The following is a 22,518-nucleotide window of genomic DNA, read 5'->3' on the forward strand; positions in this document are numbered from 1 at the left end:
AAGTTTATGTTAAAACTAAATTCGAGGGCTTCCCTGGTGGCGCAGTGGTTAAGAATCCGCCTGCCAATGCAGGCGACATGGGTTCGAGCCCTGGTCCAGAAAGATCCCACATGCCGCGGAGCAACTAAGCCCGTGCACCACAACTACCGAGCCTGCGCTCTAGAGCCCGCGAGCCACAACTACTGAGCCCACGTGCCACAAATACTGAAGCCTGCGCGCCTACAGCCCATGCTCCACAACAAGAGAAGCCACCACAGTGAGAAGCCCACGCATTGCAACGAAGAGTAGCCCCCGCTCGCCACAACTAGAGAAAGCCCATGCACAGAAACAAAGACCCAACGCTGCCATAAATAAAATAAATAAATAAGTAAATAAATTAAAATAAATAAATAAAGCTTTATTTTTAAAAAAAACCTAAATTTGATTACTGAATTATTTTATTAGCCAACAATGTACTCAAAAGAGCTTCTAAATGTTTGATTAATTACAGAAAAATGAAGATACCAAACCGATGCCAAATCATTTCTCCATGATTTTTAAAAATGCATTTGTCTATTACCTAAAACAAACAATTAGCACCATGTATGTCAAGTGCTTAAGGAAAAACATGAAAACATGAACGTTTCGATTCCAAGTCACTAACTTACAACTTTCTAATGAAACTTGAGATCTTGAGATTGTCAGTCTTATTTATTTAATATTTTTCAAGCAATTCAGAGATAGTTATATGCAGATCTAATATGCCTTCTGTTATTTCAGACTAGATAAAATGATTCCTAAAATACTGCTTACTGAAAAAAGAGATGACAGACAAGTGCAGGCAGTCCCCAAGTCACTAATACACTCTCTCAAGTCTGTTGCCAAGTTTTCTTGGAATTCATTTTCATCCCATGTTATAAGTCGTAGAGAATTTAACTTTTCTACAAAAGCTGACATTTCTCATGGCCCCTTTCTTTCATAACCCTTGGTGTTTATTCACTATATAGAAACAAGATTTTCATGAGAAGTTGTTGTCTTCGAATTCAAAGGTGGTATCTTACACATAGGATTTATCCTTTCATTTAGATTTGAGGTCTGAGACTTACAGATCATTGGTCTCAGGAAGAAAAAAATTGGTAGCTGAAGGTGGACCTTCAGTTTTAATAAACAGCAGGAAAAAGGAGAGAGATGGTAAAAGGGGATTTAGATACCCGCAGAGAAAAATGAGTGAGAGGCAAAAGAAGAATACATCTACTGAGTACTTAGCTACTTTGTGTCAGGAATGGTGCCCAACCCCATGAGGCAAGAACTGTCATCTTTCTTTTTTAGATGGGCAAAACTGAGGCTCAAATAAGACAAGTTACTCAAATCACATTTCTCATGGTCTCTTGCCTAACGCTAATAGTCATTCATGGATTCAGAATGGGATGAGAATTCAAGTCAAGTTTCTCCAAATCTCAGGTTCTAGATTAAGCACCCCTGAAGGTTTTCCAATTCCTCCTAAAACTGGTAGGATGGCACAGTCCCTAAAAGCACCACTCCAGAATGGAGGTAAATTGTTTGTTATTAAAAAAACAACCAAACAAAAAATTTATATAATTTCCCCTAAACCAAGAGTTGAGAAGGTAAGAGAGGATTGATTATCAACTCTTTTTCTTCCAAAGCACTTGTATTTCTGAATCCACTGATATTCCTAAAGTTCTAGATAAGGGTTTTCTAGGAGAAGCAAGTACCTTTTATTCTTAATTTTGTTGAAATTTCCTTTACTATATATTCCCACATGACAGATCTAAATGTTGATTCTGTCACCACCACTTGCTTGCTGTGTGACCTTGAATAAGCTTCTTAACCTCTCTATGTGCTCTAGTTTTCTCAACAAAAAATAGAGAACAGTGCCTGGTTTGCAGGATTATTACGCAGATGGGACAGCACCCACGTAGAGGGGCCAACCACAGCAAACAGGTACATCATGCCCCGCAGCCCAGACCTCTCTTCAAGCTTCAGATGAGTGCTTCTATATCCCTGTCAGACTCTTCAACCTCTGCAAAGAACTCAGTGTTCTTCTGCTTCACATTTGTTTCTTTTCTACTATCCCTAATCTCTGAAACTTTGTGTCATCTGCCCAGTCAGTCAGTCACCATACCACAGTGATCCTGCCTCAAAAATTTCTTCTCAATAGTCTCTCCTAGCCGTCCACCCCCTTAATTAAGGCCCTCGCTGCATGTTGCTTAGACTGCAGCCGACACACATAAATGACTGCTGTTCTTGCCACCATTCTATCCCCACTCTTGTGTCCGCTCCAAAATGCCACAGTGATCTTTCTTTACAAAACAAAAACTAAACCAAACCAAAAACAGGAATCTGATCCCATCACTTACTTGCTCAGAAACTTCCTTTAGCTCCCAGCTGCCAGTAAATGCCTAGAAAGTAAAAGCAAGTCTCCAGCACTGGCATGCAAAGCTCTTCACCACCTGACCACAGCCTACAAAGAGAACCTCATCTGCCACTTTCACAAACCCTTCTGCTCTAACCACACCAAACTCCTCAGACCCCTGAGTACATAGGCCTTGCCGTGAAACCATGCTACCTCTATGTTCTTTCCTCTGCCTAGAATGCTTAAAATGCTCTTTTTCAACCCAATACATTACCACTTTGCCTTTGCTATAGACTGAATGTTTATGTCCCCACAAAGTTCATATGCCAAAACACAGTCCCTGCTATGACAGTATTTGAAGGTGGGGCCTTTGGGAGGTGAGCAAGTCATCAGAGCTCTGCTCTTATCAAAGAGACCACAGAGCACTCCCTTGCCCCTTCCTTCCACCATGTGAGGTTAAAGCAAGAAGACAGCCACCTATGAACCTGGAAGCAGGTCCTCAACAGACACCAAATCTGCCAGCACCTTGATCCTGGACTTCCCAGCCTCCAGAACTATGAGAAATTAATTTCTGTTGTTTATAAGCCACCCATTCTGTGGTATTTTATTATATTACCCTGAATAGACTAAGACAGTCTCTAAAATCAGTTCAAGTATCATTTCTTTAACAAATTTTTCAAGATTCCTCCAAGCAATGTAAAGTATTCTGTCTTCTGTTTTTATACTGAATTCTCATTCAGTATTATCCAGAAGCTGTGAAAACATCAATGAATAAGACAAACACCTCCTGTCTTTGAAGCTTTGAGATACACTGTCTATCAGAAAAGACAATTAAATAAGAGATTATAATTTCTTGTAAGGAGCTTGTTACAACAACAGAGTATTATGCAAGTGTGTAAGAAGGGGAAACCATGGAATGTTATTCAGCCTTAAAAAGGAAGAAAATCCTGGGGCTTCCCTGGTGGCGCAGTGGTTGAGAGTCTGCCTGCTAATGCAGGACACACGGGTTCGAGCCCTGGTCTGGGAGGATCCCCCATGCCGCGGAGCAGCTGGGCCCGTGAGCCACAATTGCTGAGCCTGTGCTCCGAAACAAGAGAGGCCGCGATGGTGAGAGGCCCGCGCACTGCAATGAAGAGTGGCCCCCGCTTGCCGCAACTGGAGAAAGCCCTCGCACAGAAACGAAGATCCAACACAGCCAAAAATTTTAAAAATATATCAAAATAAATAAATAAATAAATAAATAAGACCCGGCACAACCAAATAAACAAATTAAAAAAAAAAAAGAATAAAGTTTCTGCTCTAAAAAAAAAAAAAAAAAAGGAAGAAAATCCTGTCATATGCTACAACGTGAATGAACCTTGAAGACATTGTGCTATTCTACTTATAAGAGGTATCTGAAGTAGTCAAATTCATAGAAACAGAAAGAATGGTGGTTACCAGGAGCTGGGGGTATGGGAAAAAGGGGGAACTGTAGTTTAATGGGTACAGAATTTCAGTTTTACCAGATGAAAAAGTTCTGGAGATCTGTTTCACAAAAGGTAACTATACTTAACACTGCTGAACTGTACACTCGAAAACGGCGAAGATGGTAGATTTTATGTTTTGTGTTTTTCACCACAATTTAAAAAAGGAGAAAAAAAAAAGAAGGGGACCCAGGCTACCATGGTCAAAGGTAGCCTACAAATGAAATGACATTTAGGCTGAGACCTAAGTAAGCATCCAGCTTCTTCAGCCTCGAGCACACGGTAATGCTCAGTCCTCACCTGACCCCGGCCACCAGCAACCTTTAACTCAGCTGAGGGCGCCGTCGCCCCGAAACACCTCCGCCACGTGGCTTCCAGGACAAAGCCCCTGCCTGGCTCCTCTCTCTTCACCAGCCACTCCTCGCTCTCCTCTGCTGGTCCCCCCTTGTCACCTCAGTCCCTTAACACTGGAGTACCTGGGAACCCAGTCCTCGGAACTCTTCTTTACTTCAGACACACACACATTCCCTTGGCGATCTCACGGAGTCACATCCAGCGCAGTGTTTCTCAACCTTGTTTTCATGATCACACCTTCGAGGAGCCTTTTAAACATTTTTTTTTCCTCCATCATCCCATCTCCATTTATTAAATACTAAAGAATAAGACTGTGTTGGCTAGGGTTGAGCTTTGGAGCCAACCACTGTAATATCTAAGATTTTCTTCACCCCTCAGGAAACAATTTTTGGCCCTTTGGAGTGCTGTTGGCCCTGCTGAGAATGCACAGGCTAATGGTCTTCAATACCATCTCCGAGCTGAAGGCACTCACAGTTCAGCTCCAGCAGGGACCTCTTCCCTAGGCTCCAGGCATCTCTCCGACTCCCTCTCTGACATCTCCACTAGGGTATTTAATAGGCATCTGAAATAAACACATCCAAAAACAAACTCTGGATCTTTCCCGTAAGATCACGTTACCTCCCTGTTCAGAACCCTCAACGCTTGCCTTCCTCATTCTGACGAAAAGGCCATTTCAGTTGCCTACAAGGCTCTGGGGAGGAGCTGCCCCCTCCACCTTTGAACCTCATTTTAAAAAGCAGCCCTGCGACACCTACCCCCTAGTCCAGCATGCTCTCTGCACCATTCCCTGCTTAATTTTTTTCTATAGCACTCACCATTCTACATTTGACTTATTTGTTTGCTGTCTGTCTTCCTTCAGCCAGAATATAAGCTCCACCAGGGCAGAATTTTTGTTTTGTCTGTTGCATTATCTCCAACAGTCCTTGATACAGAGTACGTGCTCAGTAGATATTTGGTGGATGAATGAATGAATGTTAAGCACCTAATAAATACTTAGGAAATGAAAGAGAAGGGGAAGGGATTCTAGGTCTAGAGAACTGTATGTGTGAGAGTCTGCCACCAAAGAGAGAGTGTGGCATATTTAAAGCACTTTCTTCTATCTCCATAACAACAAATACTGCGTTGTATTAAACTTGATCTATTCACAGGTTTGGTGCACTAATTGGATCGTGTTACTCAACAAGCTGTATCTAACTCTCCACTCTACCGCCAGTGTCTAAACCTTTGGTGATACCTGAATCCCTTCCACATCCCCGGAAATATCCCAGAGCTTCTGCCTAAACAGGTCTAGAAACCAGGAGCCTATGACATTTTGAGACTGCCTGTTCCTTTTTAGCAAAGATAAAATTTCAACTGAAATCTTGCTCCATGTAATTTTAACTAATGCCTACCTGACCACAGTCAGATGGGGTATATTATTTTCCTTGACCCTTCATTTCCTCACTTTTGAAAAGGACACTGCCATTTGTTTGCTTATAACTACAAAGGGGTTTTGTGAGTACTAAATAAGATAATGTATGTGGAAATGCTCTGTAAACTCAAACATCATATAAACAAAGTAAGGAGCTGTTACGGTTATCCAAACTGCTTTTAAAAGGTTCTTTTGCACACGTTTTTACTTATAGGAACAAAACTCCACTGAAAGCACTCTTATATTTCTCTTTTAGAAAGACACTCCATGTTCTTCTAGCAATATGCTCTAATTCATCTTAATCCTTACAGGCATCAAGAAATTCATTAACTCAGGCTTAACGAAAAAGGTTCAAAGTGAAGAAACGGAGGATGAAGGCAGGCAGAATGAAAGGGAGCGAAAGTAAGGCATTGTATGTTTTGTGTGTGGAAAGAATACAGAACGGAGGGTCAAGACACATGGATTTAAGCCCACCACTAGCTGTATGATTTCAGATCAGGGTTTCTTATCCTCGGCACTACTGATATTTTAGGCTGGATAATTCTTTGTTGAGGGGGGGCTGTTCTGTGCACTGTGAAATGTTTGGCAGCATCACTGGCCTCTACCCACTATGTGCCAGTAGTACCCCTCTAGTTGTGACAACCAAAAAGGTCTCCAGACATTACCAAATGTCTCCAGGGGCAAAATCGCCCCTGGTTGGGAACCACTGCTTTAGATAAGACTTGATAACTTCATATTTTAGTTTCATCTATAAAATGAAAACGTTTACCTATAGAGTTAAGACCCCTCTTTGCCTCTAAAAATGCTAAAATTCTATAAAAGATCAGAATAAAGATGATTGAAAGTGCAGTCTTATTAAAGAGGAGCAAATTATGTCATGAAAGAAGTTAATATTTTTGTTCAGTTTTCCTTATTACCTTAATAGACAATGATAAAACTTTCCTGTGCTTTTAAAATGATTCAATTATAAAATCCTTTAAAAATACAATATGAGAACTGGGTTATTATCAAAAATGTCAGTATCAAAAGACTAAAGAGATGTAAAGACTATTCTAGAATCTACATTAAAGGGATATGATAACCAAATGCACTGCATAATTTTTGATTCAATCCTGCATTTTTTTTTCAACACAATAATGCATTTGAAGTGCTTAATATATGGCCTAGTACTTTATTACAAGATTTTTCTTTTTTTTTTTTTTTTTTTGGCTGCGTTGGGTCTTCGTTGCTGCCCGCGGGCTTTCTCTAGTTGTGGCAAGTGTGGAGGGCTACCCTTCGTTGCAATGCGTGGACTTCTCATTGCGGTGGCTTCTCTTATTGCAGAGCACGGGCTCTAGGCACATGGGCTTCAGTAGTTGAGGCACTCGGGCTCAGTAGTTGGGGCTCGCGGGCTCTAGAGCACAGGCTCAATAGTTGTGGCGCATGGGCTTAGTTGCTCCGCGGCATGTGGGATCTTCCCAGATCAGGGCTCGAACCCATGTCCCCTGCATTAGCAGGCGGATTCTTAACCACTGTGCCACCAGGGAAGTCCCCACATGATTTTTAAAAGGTTATGTTCCATTTATAGTTATTATAAAATGTCTGCTATATTCCCCATGTTGTACAATATATCCTTGTAGCTTATTTTATACCTAATAGTTTATACCGCTTAATTCCCTACCCCTATATTGCCCCTCCCCTGTCTCCTCTCCTCACTGGTAACCACTAGTTTGTTCTCTATTTTTCCTGTGAGTCTACTTCTTTTTTGTTACATTCACTAGTTTGTTGTATTTTTTGGATTCCACATATAAGTGATATCATACAGTATTTGTCTTTCTCTGTCTGACTTATTTCACTTAGCATAATGCCCTCCAAGTCTATCCATGTTGTGGCAATTGGCAAAATTTCGTTCTTTTTTTATGGCTAAGTAGTATTCCTTTGTGTATATATATACCACATCTTCTTTATCCATTCATGTGCTGATGGACACTTAGGCTGCTTCCATACCTTGGCAATTGTAAGTAACGGTGCTATGAACACTGGGATGCATGTATCTTTCCAAATTAGTGTTTTGTTTTTTTCAGATATGTACCCAGGAGTGGAATTGTTGGGTCATATGGTAGTTCTATTTTTAGTTTTTTGAGAAACCTCCATACTATTTTCCACAGTGGCTGCACCAATTTACATTCCCACCAACAGTGTACGAGGGTTCCCTTTTCTCCACATCCTCGCCAGCGTTTGTTATTTGTATTCTTTTTGATGATAGTCATTCTGATAGGTGTGACGTGATAATTTTTGATTCAATCCTGGATTGTTTTTTAAAATGTCTATAAAGGATATTTTTGGTACAAGTGGGGAAATCTAAATATGGACTAAATAATAGAGAATACTAATGTATCATTGTTAAACTCCTTTGGTTGAGATAATGCTGTTGTGGTTCTGTAGGACAATGTCTTTGTCCTTAGGAGATTCACACTACTCCCCACTCTGTCAGAAGCTCCTGGGATAGTTAGGGGCCCTGTAGGGGACAAGCTATCCTGAAAAAGCAACCCGATCTGCTGCTGGTCACCCCTACCCACCCTTCAGGATCACTGCAATGGGCTATGAGCTCCTAAGAAGCAGGGATGTGTTTTAGAAATCAGAAGCCAGACCGGAATCAAAGCCATTCAACAAGTATTTGTTCAGCACAGCACAAACGGTTCCCATACTGCTGTTTCTTTCCTCTTCCTACTTTCTACACACACATTTTTTTTTTTACACCGGGGTAAGAAAGGAGGGGTAAAAACCGAACAGTGTCTCAATAGCTTTACTTCAAAATAAACTCACTTGGATTAACAGTAACATCATTAATCATTATTATATTGATAAATGAAACAAATAGGACAATCTGAAACAGAAACAACACTAAAAATCAGTTTACTATTTTAATTATTCTGTAGCGTATTTCTTTCTTCTCCAGAAATGACAATCTCTGCAAATAATCTTCTCCTTAATGAAGCTGAGCTCAACTAAGACATGTAACAAAGCTACATAAAAACAGACTGTTTAACAGTCCTACCAAAGGCTAAAAAAAGTTTTGTTTCTTTTATCATGCATTATGCTCTTTCCTGTGTGCAATATTTTTCTATGAGCTACAGAAAAAACTTACAAAATGGAGGGAGTTACCCTCCGTTCTGAATACAAAAGTTCACATTTAATGTGTCACGTCCAAAATGGTATGCATCAGAAAGACATTGGCAACAGTTCAAAAAAAGTTCCTTCCCTCAAACTGCAAAACAAGGTAAATACCATGACAGAAATCTGCTATAGGACTATCAAAATACTTGTTACCTTCAAGCTACGGTGTAGGTTATTTTAGGCAAGATTCACTTTAAGAAACTACTCGATACACGTGAATGGGGGAAAATGTGTTCCAAAATGTTGATGCAAACTATTTTCCAGATCAGATACTTTTATTTAGCACCTCCTATGTCAAGTGTTCCCCTGGACTTTATGAAAAATACAGAAGATCAGACCCTGACCTCAAAAGCCTTACAATTCAGTCTGGGTGACAAATACATGAATAATTCCAATATAATGGGGTAAATGCTATGACAGAGCATTGTATGTAAGTGTTTCTATTCAAACTCAAGAAGGGACTTTTAACTGGGTAAAGGGGAAGAGTGAATGGGAGGAAGTGGAATAGAGGGCATCAAGCTCTAATAGAAAACCAGTAGCAAACCTGAGTAACAGTACATGTGGTATGTTAGTATTTGGAATCTCATGGGACTCGCTAGACTGAAATAAGGAGGATGTCCAATACCTAACTCTGCCAACCACGAGCTTGTGTTAAATCTACTTTGTGGAGAAAGGATCAAGTACAAGGATCAAACTGATGTCACATAGTGCTATGGACTAACTCTCCTGGTCCAATATAGTAAGAGAAGGGGAAAGAGGGATAAGGAGGACAGGCCAGGTAGGAAAAAAAGCATATGCATAATAGGCTAGGAGTCATAAAAGGACCTGGCATATTTTAAGGCTGGTTTTTTTTTTTAATGTATCTTCTAAGAGTTAATCAACACACACTGTTTTATTTCTGTATTCATTAAAATATATAATTAAGGCAAGTGTCACGTTTTTAGAGTATTAATACCTTTCCAAGGTATCACTCAAAATGTTTGATTTCAAACCTACAATTGATACGTAGAGAACAAAAAGGCAGTTTTAAGAAAGTAAAAGATATACAAATTAAGCATATATTATTTCAAGAGATTTATATACTGACTATTAAGCTTATTTTTAAATACCCATTACCCATGTGCAACTATGGATAGACTCAGGCAGGGGGTCACTAATCCTTGTCAGGTTTACAAGGATGCTAAGTAGACAGACGGACACAGCACCTTCACAAATGACAGCACTTGTTCAACCTTCCCCTCCTCAACCTTCATCACCTTTTATAAACTTGTCAACAGCTGCTGACATTAGAAAGTGCTGAATGAGAAAGCAAGGTAAACAAGATAAACACCTTCAAGGGGGAAAAAAATGAATCAAATGTCAACTTTGCCCCCCTAACTGAAGCTAGTATCTAACAAAGGAAATGGTGATGATTAAGATACAGCAAGTTATGAGGAAGGATATACTAAAGATGATCTACAGTAAAAGACTTCCTCATGTCAGAAAGACAGTGTGGTAAACTATACAAAACACTTCTTTAGAAGGAGAAGGCTAGTTCCCTTCCTGACTTTGCTAATGATCCAAGAGTCGAGGTCCTCATCCCTAAACTGACCAGATTTAACACCAAAAGATCCCAATGGTCCCTCTCCCAGCTTTGAAACAAATCTTCAATTTTAATCCTTAAATTTACAACTTTAAGTATTGTTTATTGGAATAGGGAGAGGAGAAGACAGGAAATATTCTCGGTTCTACAGATAATTTTTCTGTTTTATGAAGTGTAAGGTATTCTTGATATTTCTCTCCTGTATTATAACCACTGTGAACTGGGTGATATTTCTCTCCTGTATTATAACCACTGTGAACTGGGTGAATCCAAGGTAACTCAGCATTGATTCTGGTCTTTGATCCTCCTTAACAAATGCTTGGAATTCTTTTACCACAGACCTGTTTTATACTCCAACCATAAAAACCTCAAAGTAATAAAAAGCAAACAGCACTCGCTTGTTATTCTCTACAGATGTCAGTATATATGTACACATATCATGAACTAATTGTTTTTTATGGTACAAATTTTATATATTACACAAACATTTTTTGCCTGGTGTAACTTCAACACAGAGAATACTGATTGCTTAAAAGCAACTGACATTTTCTCAAAAACAAATATGATATATAAACTTGTGAAATATAGAATGATCTGTTGCTACTGTAACTCACCAAAACATTTCAAATGAAGCAGACATCATGAGAAGGAAATCTTACAAAATGAAAATTACTAACATTTTAAAAGTATTACAGTATTTAGTAAAGACAGTCCACTCCAACATAAAACTAAACACACACACACATACACACACACACACAATATTGATAATAAACTAAGGATTCCTAACGTTATTAATACCAGACAGGTTTTTCATTTAGAGTTACTGTTACTGCCACCATCGTTAAGTCTTTCTAAAATCAACAACATTCCTCCAGCTTTAAAACATCCTTTTTGGGGGATCATTATCAACAATCATAAGAGATTTTTAGCCTAAAAAAGACCCATTCCTAGGGCAATTTCTCCTTTCTGGGAAAAAAATACATATTCATGATTTTAGGACAAAAAGTAATGACATTTAGTTGAAATAATTAGCATCATTCTTAAAAGAGATACTAGTTGAGAGAATCATTAACCTACTAATATTAAACATTCAACAAGTAAATAAATATAAATTCTGTACATTCCATGGCACTAAAGAAATATCACTTGAAAAAACAATATCACTTGCTTTCCTGGCAATGGATATCACTACAGATCAAATTACATCACAAAAAAATTCTTGAGGCACTACTCAAATGCTTTTGATAGATCTAATCTCTTCACACTTAATCCACAACTCTTCAAGGCCTTAATTTTCTGAATTATAACATTATAATCTATTGGACATAGAGCATAAGAAATCCACCAGCCTTGAAACTGGAACAGAGAAGGGACTACGTGTGATTGGTTCACCACTGTATTCCCAATGTCTAGCTCAGTGCCTAGCACACAGTCAATGCACAATAAAAACCTACTGAATGAAGGTACGTTTAAGTGTTTTGTTAAATGGGCTATTAACTGTCTGGCTGCTCTGACATTTTTGGTGTAATGCCTGTTTTTATCATTGGAATTTGATTTGTATCATTACTTAACGTAAATCTAGAGTTTTTCTTCTGAGAACTCTTTATTTTCCATTTAATAAAAATACCGGAAATAGCAGTCTTGCCCTCTTAAAAATGAATGTGTAAATACACATGAAAGAGTACATTAAGGTATGCAAATGACAGGAAGAGTCAAGTGAGTGGAATGTTTCTTGGAAACAGCAGATAAGATTGAGTCTGGAGCCCACCAACAGCCCAACAATCATGAGTAACAGTGTTACAGGTCACAGAAAAGAGAGGTGACAAGGGAAGGCCTTGTTGGCCAGGTGTGCATCTCTATTCCATCCCTTTGGCAAAGCAAAACAAAACAAAACAAAAAAACTGTGCTCTAAAGACAGCTGTTTCCAAAACACAAAGATCTTGGATAGTCTTTAAATGCTGGCAGGTAACCTAAAGGCCAATCCAAACACACCGGAGTCATACATAAGAAAAGTCCTACAAATAGTCAACAAGGCAAAATGCTCTGAGATATTAGGTGAGGGCCGGGGGTGGGGGGGAGCATGAAGAAAAGGAGAAAGGCAGGAAAAGCAACTAAACAGAAGCTCCATTAAAGCTCAAGACGTGACTCAAAATTGAAAAGTCCTGCTGAACCACATCCTCCAAGCCAGTTTTCTTATAACTAGAACTAATTAGAACCTATCTAATAAGTAGATAATCAAATATAAAATCTAGATTTTTAAAAAATGTTCCCAATTGTATGTTAGGAAGCAGTATACTTTTTTCCGTATTTCAGTTAGATAAAACACGAATTAAATCTTTCTATATTTAATTTTCCTCAGTAGCAAAGTTTTAAAATAATTTTGGAGTCTAGGCAAAATTTTCCTAAGAATCATGAAATACTTTAGTCTATTTTTTTTAAGCTATTTTTATTTTTAACGGTTTTGGTTTGTCTTCATTTAATAAAGTTTATATACTTTTCAAAAACTCATTAATTTTTTTTAATTCAGAAAAAAGAAAGAGAATTACCTGTACGTCCTATCACCCAAAAATAATAGCATTAGTGTTTCAGCACCAGTTTATTTAAAAAACCAAGTGTGTATATTTACATGTGCTGTTTTCTGAAAGGCCTCATAGCTTTAAATTTCTCGAAGAGGTGAAAGAATGAAAAAATTTAACCATAGATCTAGTGCGAGATGCCCATTTCATAGGTGAGAAAACTGAGGCTCAGAGAGGCAAACTGACTTGCCCAATACTATAGCTGGCAATCAACAGAACCTTGAAGAGAAATGTACAGTCTCCCAAGTTCCTGGTTCAATACTCTTTCAAATACCATTTGACTTTTTATTTCACTTAAGGTGTTCTTTTCATCCATTCATTTAGTTATCTATCCAATCAAACTCTGTGAGCCAGGGGTCCTAGGACACAGAGATAGAAAGAAATAATCCTGCTCCTCAAGTCCAATGGAAACAGATACATATATGTAAACACATCTCTTTATTAACTAAAACATGATCACTGCTTTACTTGGTGTACATACAGAATGCAGTGGGAGAATGTGGCCATGTGAGACAAGTGTGCCTTGAGGAGGAATGGATTTGAGGTTATCTTGAAGAATGAATCCATGTTAGCCAGGCAGATGGATATTGGGGCTCGGGGGTGAGAGTGAGGGAACAGATGGCCCCTGAACTGCAAGGGAGAGCATGGCACTGGAACGCAGGAGGTAAGACGGGATGGATAAGTATGGAGACCTTGAAAGAAAGGAGTTTAGATCTTACCTACAGGAAATAAGGAACCACCAAACATTTTTAAGCGAGGTTATCCCATAACTGAAATTTGCACTTTACAAAGATCATTCTGGCACCAGTGAGTGGCACAGAGAAACAATAAGAAAGGGACATGAACAAAACCAAAGCAGTAACAGAGGAAATAGACAAAAGGGGCAGGAGAGATATTTAGGGTTAGAATAAACAGGCTATTTGATAAGAAGAGAGAGTAAGGAGTCTAGAATAAATTAAATAATTGACAGATGGTGTTGCCATGGGCAGTATGGAATACCTTCATATTTTTCAGGATCTGAAATTTATTTTAAATTGCTACCAAAATGCTACACTGTAGGCTTCTAACTATAAGTTTCACAAAGCAATTCAATTTTCTACGAAAATTGCCAATATAAGAGAAATGGAAAGAGGGAAAAAAAGCCAAAAAATGCTGACCTGTTTATGAAAAGCTAGATTCTAAAAGAACACAAAGCAGAAGTTGAAAAGCCTTGGCAACAGAATGTCTGACCAACAAATCTTTCTGGAAAAGATTTTAATTTCAGAAACCATTTTGGAAGCCTACTGATAAAGAATGTATCATATTTACTTTTTTTTTTTTTTTTTAATGATAAACAATGTATTTATTAGAACTAATAAGAGTGTCCAGCAAAGTTGCTGTGCCCAAAATTAACATTAAAAAAAATCAGTAGTATTCTTTTTTTTTTTTTTTTTTTATTTTATCTATTTATTTTTATTGAGGCACAACCGACATGTAACATTAGTTTCAGGTGTACAACATAATGATTCAATATTTGTATATATTGCCAAATGATCACCACAATAAGTCTGGTCAACATCTGTCACCACACATAGTTAAAAATTCTTTTTCTTGTGATGAGAACTTTTAAGATCTGCTCTCTTAGCAACTTTCAAATATACAATACAGTATTATTAACTATATTCACAATGCTGTACATTACATCCCCATGACTTATTTATTTTATAACTGGAAGTTTGTACCTTTTGACACCCTCCACCCATTTTGCTCACCCCCTGCCTCTGGCAACCACCAATCTGTTCTCTGTATCTATGAGTTTGGCTTTTTTAAATAAAATAATACTTTTTTTAAATAAAATATTTCTAACATAAACATCTTAAACCTAAGTGAAAGCATATCAAATGCTGTCAATTGAATTTTACAATGCACATAACTAAGACACTACAGGAAAGAGAACTGTGTGCTAGAACTTAAGAAGTGAAAAGACTTTGGTGGTCACCTAGGGTATTACTTATTTCTAAGAAGAAAAATAAAATCTTCAACTTTCCACACACCTCTGCTTCATGGCTAAAGCATTTCAATTTCTGGAAAGATTATCAGAATGAAATATCAACTTAATTGTGTTAGCTCTCTTCTTCAGAACAAATAAAAATAAACCAAATCTACTGTCACCTACTACTAACATGAGCTTAACAAAAAATTTTTACAACTCAACTGTGACTGAAAAATATTTCAATACTGAATAATAAAAATTCCTATGATAACAATGAGAATGAGAAATACAAACTTAAAAAAGAAACTAAAACTCCCTAGAAGGAAGGTGAGAAAAAAACATCTACTCTTGAAAATGAAGCACAACCTACTTAGCAATGCCTCCACAATGTAGAAGCCTCAGGCTGAAATGTCCCTCGTATCTGAATTTTCCAGGTACCTGAAAGCTTATTTCTTTAATGTGTCCAACTTTCTTCTTCTTCCATTTTTTTTTTTAAATGAAAACCTTGTATTACACGTTCCTGACCTTTCTTAAACAGAACATACTGTAACCTTTTCTTGAGTGTGGCATCAGTAAAAAACAGCCTCTCAGGGGCATGTAGCACATAAAGCTGTTTCACATCGCCCTATACAAACGGGTGAGCCTGCCTTGTTTTTAAGGTTTTCCTATCCCCTTCTTTACCCCTGGGCTACCTGTCAACTTCTCACTACTGTCAAATGCACTTGCCTCCAACAGCTCACCACCTCACGTTTGGACTACTACAAAACACTTCTAATTTGATAGGAAACCTAATATTAAAACTTACTTGAACTATGTTTTTAAAAAAACAAGCTAAGGGCTTCCCTGGTGGCGCAGTGGTTGAGAATCTGCCTGCCAATGCGGGGGACACGGGTTCGAGTCCTGGTCTGGGAAGATCCCACATGCCGCGGAGCAACTAGCCCGTGAGCCACAATTGCTGAGCCTGCGCGTCTGGAGCCTGTGCTCTGCAACAAGAGAGGCCGCGATAGTGAGAGGCCCGCGCACCGCGATGAAGAGTGGCCCCCGCTTGCCGCAGCTAGAGAAAGCCCTCGCACAGAAACGAAGACCCAACACAGCCATAAATAAATAAATAAATAAATAAAAAATAAAAAAAATAAAATAAAAAAAAAAATAAAAAAACAAGCTAAGACACGAATGAAATGCATGATCTTGAGTGCATTAAACGTATGGGGGTGTTTTGAAATGGTTTAATCTTATGTATTTTACTTCTTACTTCTTTCTGGTGTTCCGAATAAGAAAAATTTCCTGGAAAACTGAACTCCAGACATGAAAAGTATTAGTCAACTAAATCTTTCTAAATATAATAGTTCTATTAAAAGTAAAAATTTTTCATGTTTGCACTCAAATTCAAATAAAATCAATATTATATGATATTTGAGCAGTAAGTACAAAGATGTGTAGTACACCGACGTCTGCTATTTGGGTCGTATTACAGCTGAAACTCTTTCCTCAAATTGTTAAAACATTACAACATTTACTTTTCTAATATTGTAATTGGTTTCAAATTTTAAGCTAACAGCATTATTATGTTGTATAAAGCTGTCACTACCTATTATGATTTCACTAGAATACACACTCACTGACACACAAGAGGTACTTCCTTCATGCCAAATTACATTCATTCTAATAGCAAATGGCCAGGTAATTACAAGGTGAGAACCAACTGTCAGATGAACTCATAAGCCTCATTCACAAAGGAGATACCTATATACTAGATTATAAAGAAATTCTTATTTCAAAATTAATCTTTCAGATTCCCTATTTTTCATTTACTTTCAACTGATTTTTGGAATTATTTTTTAACTCTAAAACTTTTAAATAGATTCCACTTTTTCTAATTTAACAAATCACAGTAAATCAGAAACCAAGAGTCATGTATCCAAATCACAAATAATAACTAAAATTTACTTATTTGATATTTACTCTACATCAAATGAGCTAGGATTGTGTATTTTAGGGAAAAAGGGCATGAATTTTAATATAAACCTTAATATATCATATAACATATTACATATTGTATATAAAATGTATTATAACTTTAATTCATGTATAACTACCCACTTAATACCAAAAGGAAAAAAGGAGGCAGAAATGAGTTAAGGAGTTACAAAGTAATGTGGTTTATATATATTCTAGCAGGACCAACTTTGGGGCTCTTAACAAAGTAGCAATGAAATCTTGCAAACACGCCTGACAAAATACTTCCAGAAAGACTATCCACAATACAGCAGGAACAAAACAAGCAGTTCACAATATTGGTGAGATCACAGCATTAAATGTCACTTCTAGGAATATTAATTATCACAGAACTAGACACTGAGGAAGGTATTTCTAGCTGTTAATTAAAATCTCCTTGCAAGAAAATTCCATTTTAGGGACTTCCCTGGTGGCGCAGTGATTAAGAATCTGCCTGCCAATGCAAGGGACATGGGTTCGATCCCTGGTCTGGGAAGATCCCACACGCCATGGAGCAGCTAAGCGCATACGCCACAACTACTGAGCCTGTGCTCTAGAGCCCGCGAGCCACAACTACTGAAGCCCGCACACCTAGAGCCCATGCTCCACAACAGAAGCCACCACAAGGAGAAGCCCATGCACCACAACGAAGAGTAGCCCCACTCGCCACAACCAGAGAAAGCCCGCGCGTAGCAATGAAGACCCAACACAGCCATAAATAAATAAATAAATTTATTTTTTTAAAATTCCATTTTTGTATTTTCTAAAGACAAAAGAAGGAGACTTAATAACAAATAAGGTATATTTCACAACTGTTAAATTTTAAAAGGTGCCTACAACAGTTCTTGGTTCTAAATTCTACTAACTCTCTGGACAGGATCACAATTCTTAAAGGACCAACTCTCTCCCAGCTCTGTGGAGGGCAGAACCAGGGGGCATGCCCTGAGTAGTGGTCAGGGGGGTTGACAGCCATATAGCACTGAAGAATTCTGACAGTGGGGGTGTTAAACATCTGGATAAGTTATTTAGAGCAGCTGTGAGATCTCACTCTCTAATAAGAGAACAGACTGCTACCTGCCGTGGAAAGGGTTTGAAGTAATGCTATTCAAAATCAAAACTGGATAACTTTTCAAAGTCCCGTCCAGACCCAGAGACCAAGAATTACATATACATCTACATCCAACAATACTAATAACAACCAAACACAACTTTCTGCAAAGCAATACCTTTACTTCACTGGAGGATATTTAAAAAGTGGCTTTCTGTGCAGTTTTATGTGTTCTGCTAGATATCTGGGTCTTTTTTATCTGCATTCTCCTTGCTGCTACTGAACCAGAAGTTAACGTCTTTTACTTTCCAAATTTTAATTTTTAAACCAAATACTAATTATAGCATGGGCCCAAATTACTAAACTGGTTTACCTAACTACATGACCGTGGGAAGTCATTTCTTGCAAAATGCGTGGCTTGCACTAAGATCCACCAGAATGTAACCTTCACTTTCTGTTCAGCACTCTATTCCCAGCCCCAGGACCTGGAAGGCATCAAATGTTTACCAAATAAGAGGATCATTCCTGTCCCCAAATGACAAATATAAAATAAATGTAATCATTTTTTCTTTTTTAACAATTAGATTTTAATCTGTATATTCCCAAACATTTTTAAGAGGACACTGAAACTGAAATTTCCTACGGGGCAAATAGAAATTTATATTTTTTCAAACAAGGTACTAATTTTTTAGAAATAAAACAAGTAGATTACACAAGAGCTGGCAATCTTCATACTGTTTATTATACTTCCCTTTGCTTCAACCCATTACTGTGTCCTGTCCCCTTTTCATTTGAAAGGCAGGCCGCTGGTAGGGAGAAAGCACACTGGACTTGCAGTGCATGGGGCTGGGTTCTAGTCCCATCTCTTCCATTAACTGGCTCTGTGGGGACATGTCACTTCCCCTTTGGGGCCTGCAAGGTTGCACTTGTAAAACAACGGAGCCAAACTAATCATTAATTTCTAAAGTCTTCTGCTTTAAAAATCTATGATTCTCCTTTCATTCTACCCATTATCCTATTCCTAATGCCTTGATTCAGCAATTGCCAGCCACATCATTCCTAGACTTGTACAGGAGCCTCCAAATTTGTCTTTTTCCCTCTTTATTTTTCCTTATCTTAAAATGAATTCAATCCTAAAACCATGAGTTGAGCAGAATGAAAAGTACACTGTCTTGGAAGTCAGAGAGAACAGGTTCAAATTCAGACTTTGCCACTAGCCAAGCATAGCTCTAAAATGGTGATCTTATTAACTATCTCATTGGGGATTAAATAAAATGTATAAAGCACCTAACATAGTGCCTGACACACTGTGTAGATGCTCAACAATGTTTAGCACGTCTCCCTATTTCCCAAGATCAAATGTCTCAGGTTCCCACTGTCTACAGCAAGGATGACCAACAAGGTGCACAGGTGGCATGCAAGAAGATCTGTAAAACTACAGAGGCAAAAACGGGGTTAAACATTCTCACCAGGCTCCTGTGTGCCAGGAAAGTGTCTCCCTGTATCCTTGCCAATACTCTTCTGGGTAAATCAGCCTCAGTAACCAGCCCCTAGTGAACTCTCAAAATTAAATGGTGCAGCCAAATCCACAGGTCAAGAGGAAATGAAAACTTGACACGATTCTTCAAAAAGTCATAGATTCTCTGGATTTTACGTTAAAGCAAACTCCTCAGCCTGTCATTCATATGCAAAGAAGCCAGTCCCAATTCTTAGTATTTAAATGTACAGGCAGTACAACTAATGTTAAAGTACCACCAAGCATTATAATTTATTTTGATTTTGCAATTCTAGGAAATTAAAAGGTGTGACAAAAGAAAAAGAGAGTAAAATTTTTCACAAAATGAGGATACACTGAACTTTGTAGGGCCTTACAAGCATCTTCAGAAAAAGCAATGGCTTTCTTCTTGATTTCAAAACTGGGTCAAAACTAGAAGGAAGGGGGCTTCCCTGGTGGCGCAGTGGTTAAGAATCCGCCTGCCAATGCAGGGGACAGAGGTTCGATCCCTGGTCCGGGAAGATCCCACATGCCGCGGAACAACTAAGCCCGTGTGCCACAACTACTGAGCCTGCGCTCTAGAGCCCGTGAGCCACAACTACTGAGCACGTGTGCCACAACTACTGAAGCCCACATGCCTAGAGCCCGTGCTCCACAACAAGAGAAGCCACCGCAATGAGAAGCCCGCCCACGGCAACAAAGAGTAGCCCCCACTCGCCGCAACTAGAGAAAGCCGGCGTGCAGCAATGAAGACCAAACGCAGCCAAAAATAAATAAATAAATTTATAAAAAAAACTCGAAAGAACAAGGAGAGGAGTGACGGGGACTTGCAAAGAGAAGCTCATTTCTTAAAGTGACTTAGGTACAGTTATTTAAATATATGGGAATTTTTTCCAAAACTAGGACTAATTACAAACTTTACTGCCATATACTAGTCAATGATCTAGCTGAGTTACTAGGTAACAGAGGGTAATCAACCAAGTGTGTGGAAGTCTGGAAACCAAAGAGATCTTGTGAAGAAATCTGGCTTTTTGAAGTGCCGCCTTCTTTCCCAAAATACTTCAGCCCAAGGAACTGCTGCAAAAGAATATAACTAAAAGGATAGAACATTATTTAGGAAAGAATTCTATCAGGAGGCTTAGCTTCATTAAGAATTATCCAAATTCACATCTCTACTAAAAAACCCAAACCACTAGAGTAGGCCAACCTGCTCTACTGGACCCTTGAAATGTACTAAGCAGTGAATCTGACCAAAACTCCTACCATGAGCTGCCATATTTCTGCAAAGTAATTATTCACAAGCACTGTTGCTTCTGGTTGATGCTTTTTAAAAAATCAGAGGTAAAGTCTGTTTTCTCCCCCCATGTTCTTTGCTCACATCCTTAACTAAAACAAAAAGGAATCGTCTCCACCCAGATTTGAGATTTCTGACCAAAGCCATTCGCCTAGACGGCCCTCTTTCTCCTTAACAGACTTCTCCAGTCCCCTTATCTCCCGCCCTGTCCCTGTCCCTCTACATAGCACCCTCAGTATTGCTCCAATCCCTTTCTCCAGTCTAGCTTTCCCTCATTTCTGACTTAATCCATGACCAGTACTCTGCTTACCCAGACTTGGTCCCAGCTTCGTCCTCCAACTCCAGTCCCATCACTGCCTAGCCCCTCCTCAGCTTTGACTCCTGCCCTGGCATCTTATCTCTAACCTCTCTCAGTCTAATCCCCGTGGCTTTAATATCTGACCTCAACGACGCCCCCCCCGCCCCAGACTTTATTGCAGCTGAGCCCCCTCCCCACTTCCTATCAATTCTTGTCATTCCTGGCCTCTGCCCAGTCCCTCTTCATTTTAGACCATGACCAATCTCCTCTCTTTCTGGTCCTTGGCTAAAACCCAAACCCCATTCCTGACCTCATTCCTGACCCTAGCAAAGCCGCTACTCTGGCTGGCCCATCCCACTTTTTCTCTGACTCTGAACCTGGTGCCTCCCCACTCCTTCACTGAAACCCTGGGCCGGGAAATCTCGGGCCCTCGCGTAATCTCCTAGGACCCCATTTCTCACCCCCTGATGCAAGCGTCCTCCCCATCACACACTCCAGGTCAACGTGTCTGGCTCTCCCCATCTTGGAGGCCAGCCTTGGGCCCTCCTCCCCATCCCCGACCCGGGCCTGCCCCGTTAGTGAGCTCAGCTCAAAGCCCAGAGACCCCCTACTCACGCTGCCGCACAGCCCTGCCCTACAGCCCTTATTGCCATTCAGCCCCTCCCCATGGGCCCTTCTCCCCACTTGACCCCAGTCCGGTGACCTCCATCCCGACGAGCCCGGTGTTCCATTCCCCCTCTCTCCGTGCCTCCCCCGCCTCACAAGCCCTCCGCACTCCAAGCCCAGTGGGGTGTGTCCCCTCCCGAGGGAACTCCAGCCCGCTGGCCTCTCCCGCGGGGGTCATGGGTCGCCCCTCCTCACCTCGGTGTCCACCACCTCGTGGTAGGCGGGCGGGGGGTCGAAGCCGCCGCCGCCTCCGGTGCTGCCGCCGCGGGAAGGGCCTCCGCCGCCGCCGTCACCGCCGCCGTCGCCCCGCGAGCCCCCGCCAGGCCCGGGGCTGGGGCCGCCGCCGCTGTCCATGGGCTCGTAGCCGCCGTAGTCGAGGCCCGGCCGCTCGTTGGTGAGCAGCGCCACGGCCTCGTTGATGTCGTTCTTGGCCAGGCGCAGGGCCTTGCGGATGGTGGCAGGGTCCGAGAAGCCCATGCACAGCAGCGTGGTCATGTGCTGCTCCTCCTCCGATTCCATGGCTCGGGCCTCCGGGCCGCGCCAGCCGGCGGGCTGCGAAGCTGCGGGTCCGGGGCCTGGCGGGCCGCGCGGCGCTGCCTCCGCGCCGTCCCCGCGCCCGGGAGGGCCCCTGCACTCCTGCGCTGCGCGCTCCGCGGCCGCCGGGCCAGGGTGGGCGCGGGGGTGGGCGCCCCGAGCCGAGCGACGGCTGTGGAGGGCTCAGGCGCTGCGGCGGCCCGGCCCAGCCCTGCGCGCCGCCATGTTGGCCTCCTCCTCCGCCTCCGCCTCCTCCGGCCCGCGGGGCCGCGCCTCCGCTCCCGGAAGCCGCACGAGAAGCCGCGGGGCCCGCCGGTC

General features: G+C 40.5%; 1 protein-coding gene across 1 annotated transcript in view; it reads right to left on the reverse strand.

The window, feature by feature from the left end:
• Positions 1-22,219, reverse strand: part of USP24 (ubiquitin specific peptidase 24) — a 155,365-nt gene extending 133,146 nt beyond the window's left edge. The window contains 1 exon segment of the mRNA XM_036833258.1: positions 21,862-22,219. Coding sequence (XP_036689153.1) covers positions 21,862-22,185 — 324 coding nt within the window. The 5' untranslated portion in view covers positions 22,186-22,219.
• Positions 22,220-22,518: the final 299 nt, after the last annotated feature.

Source organism: Balaenoptera musculus, chromosome 1 (genome assembly GCF_009873245.2).
Source record: "Balaenoptera musculus isolate JJ_BM4_2016_0621 chromosome 1, mBalMus1.pri.v3, whole genome shotgun sequence".
NCBI classification, from domain to species: domain Eukaryota; kingdom Metazoa; phylum Chordata; class Mammalia; order Artiodactyla; family Balaenopteridae; genus Balaenoptera; species Balaenoptera musculus.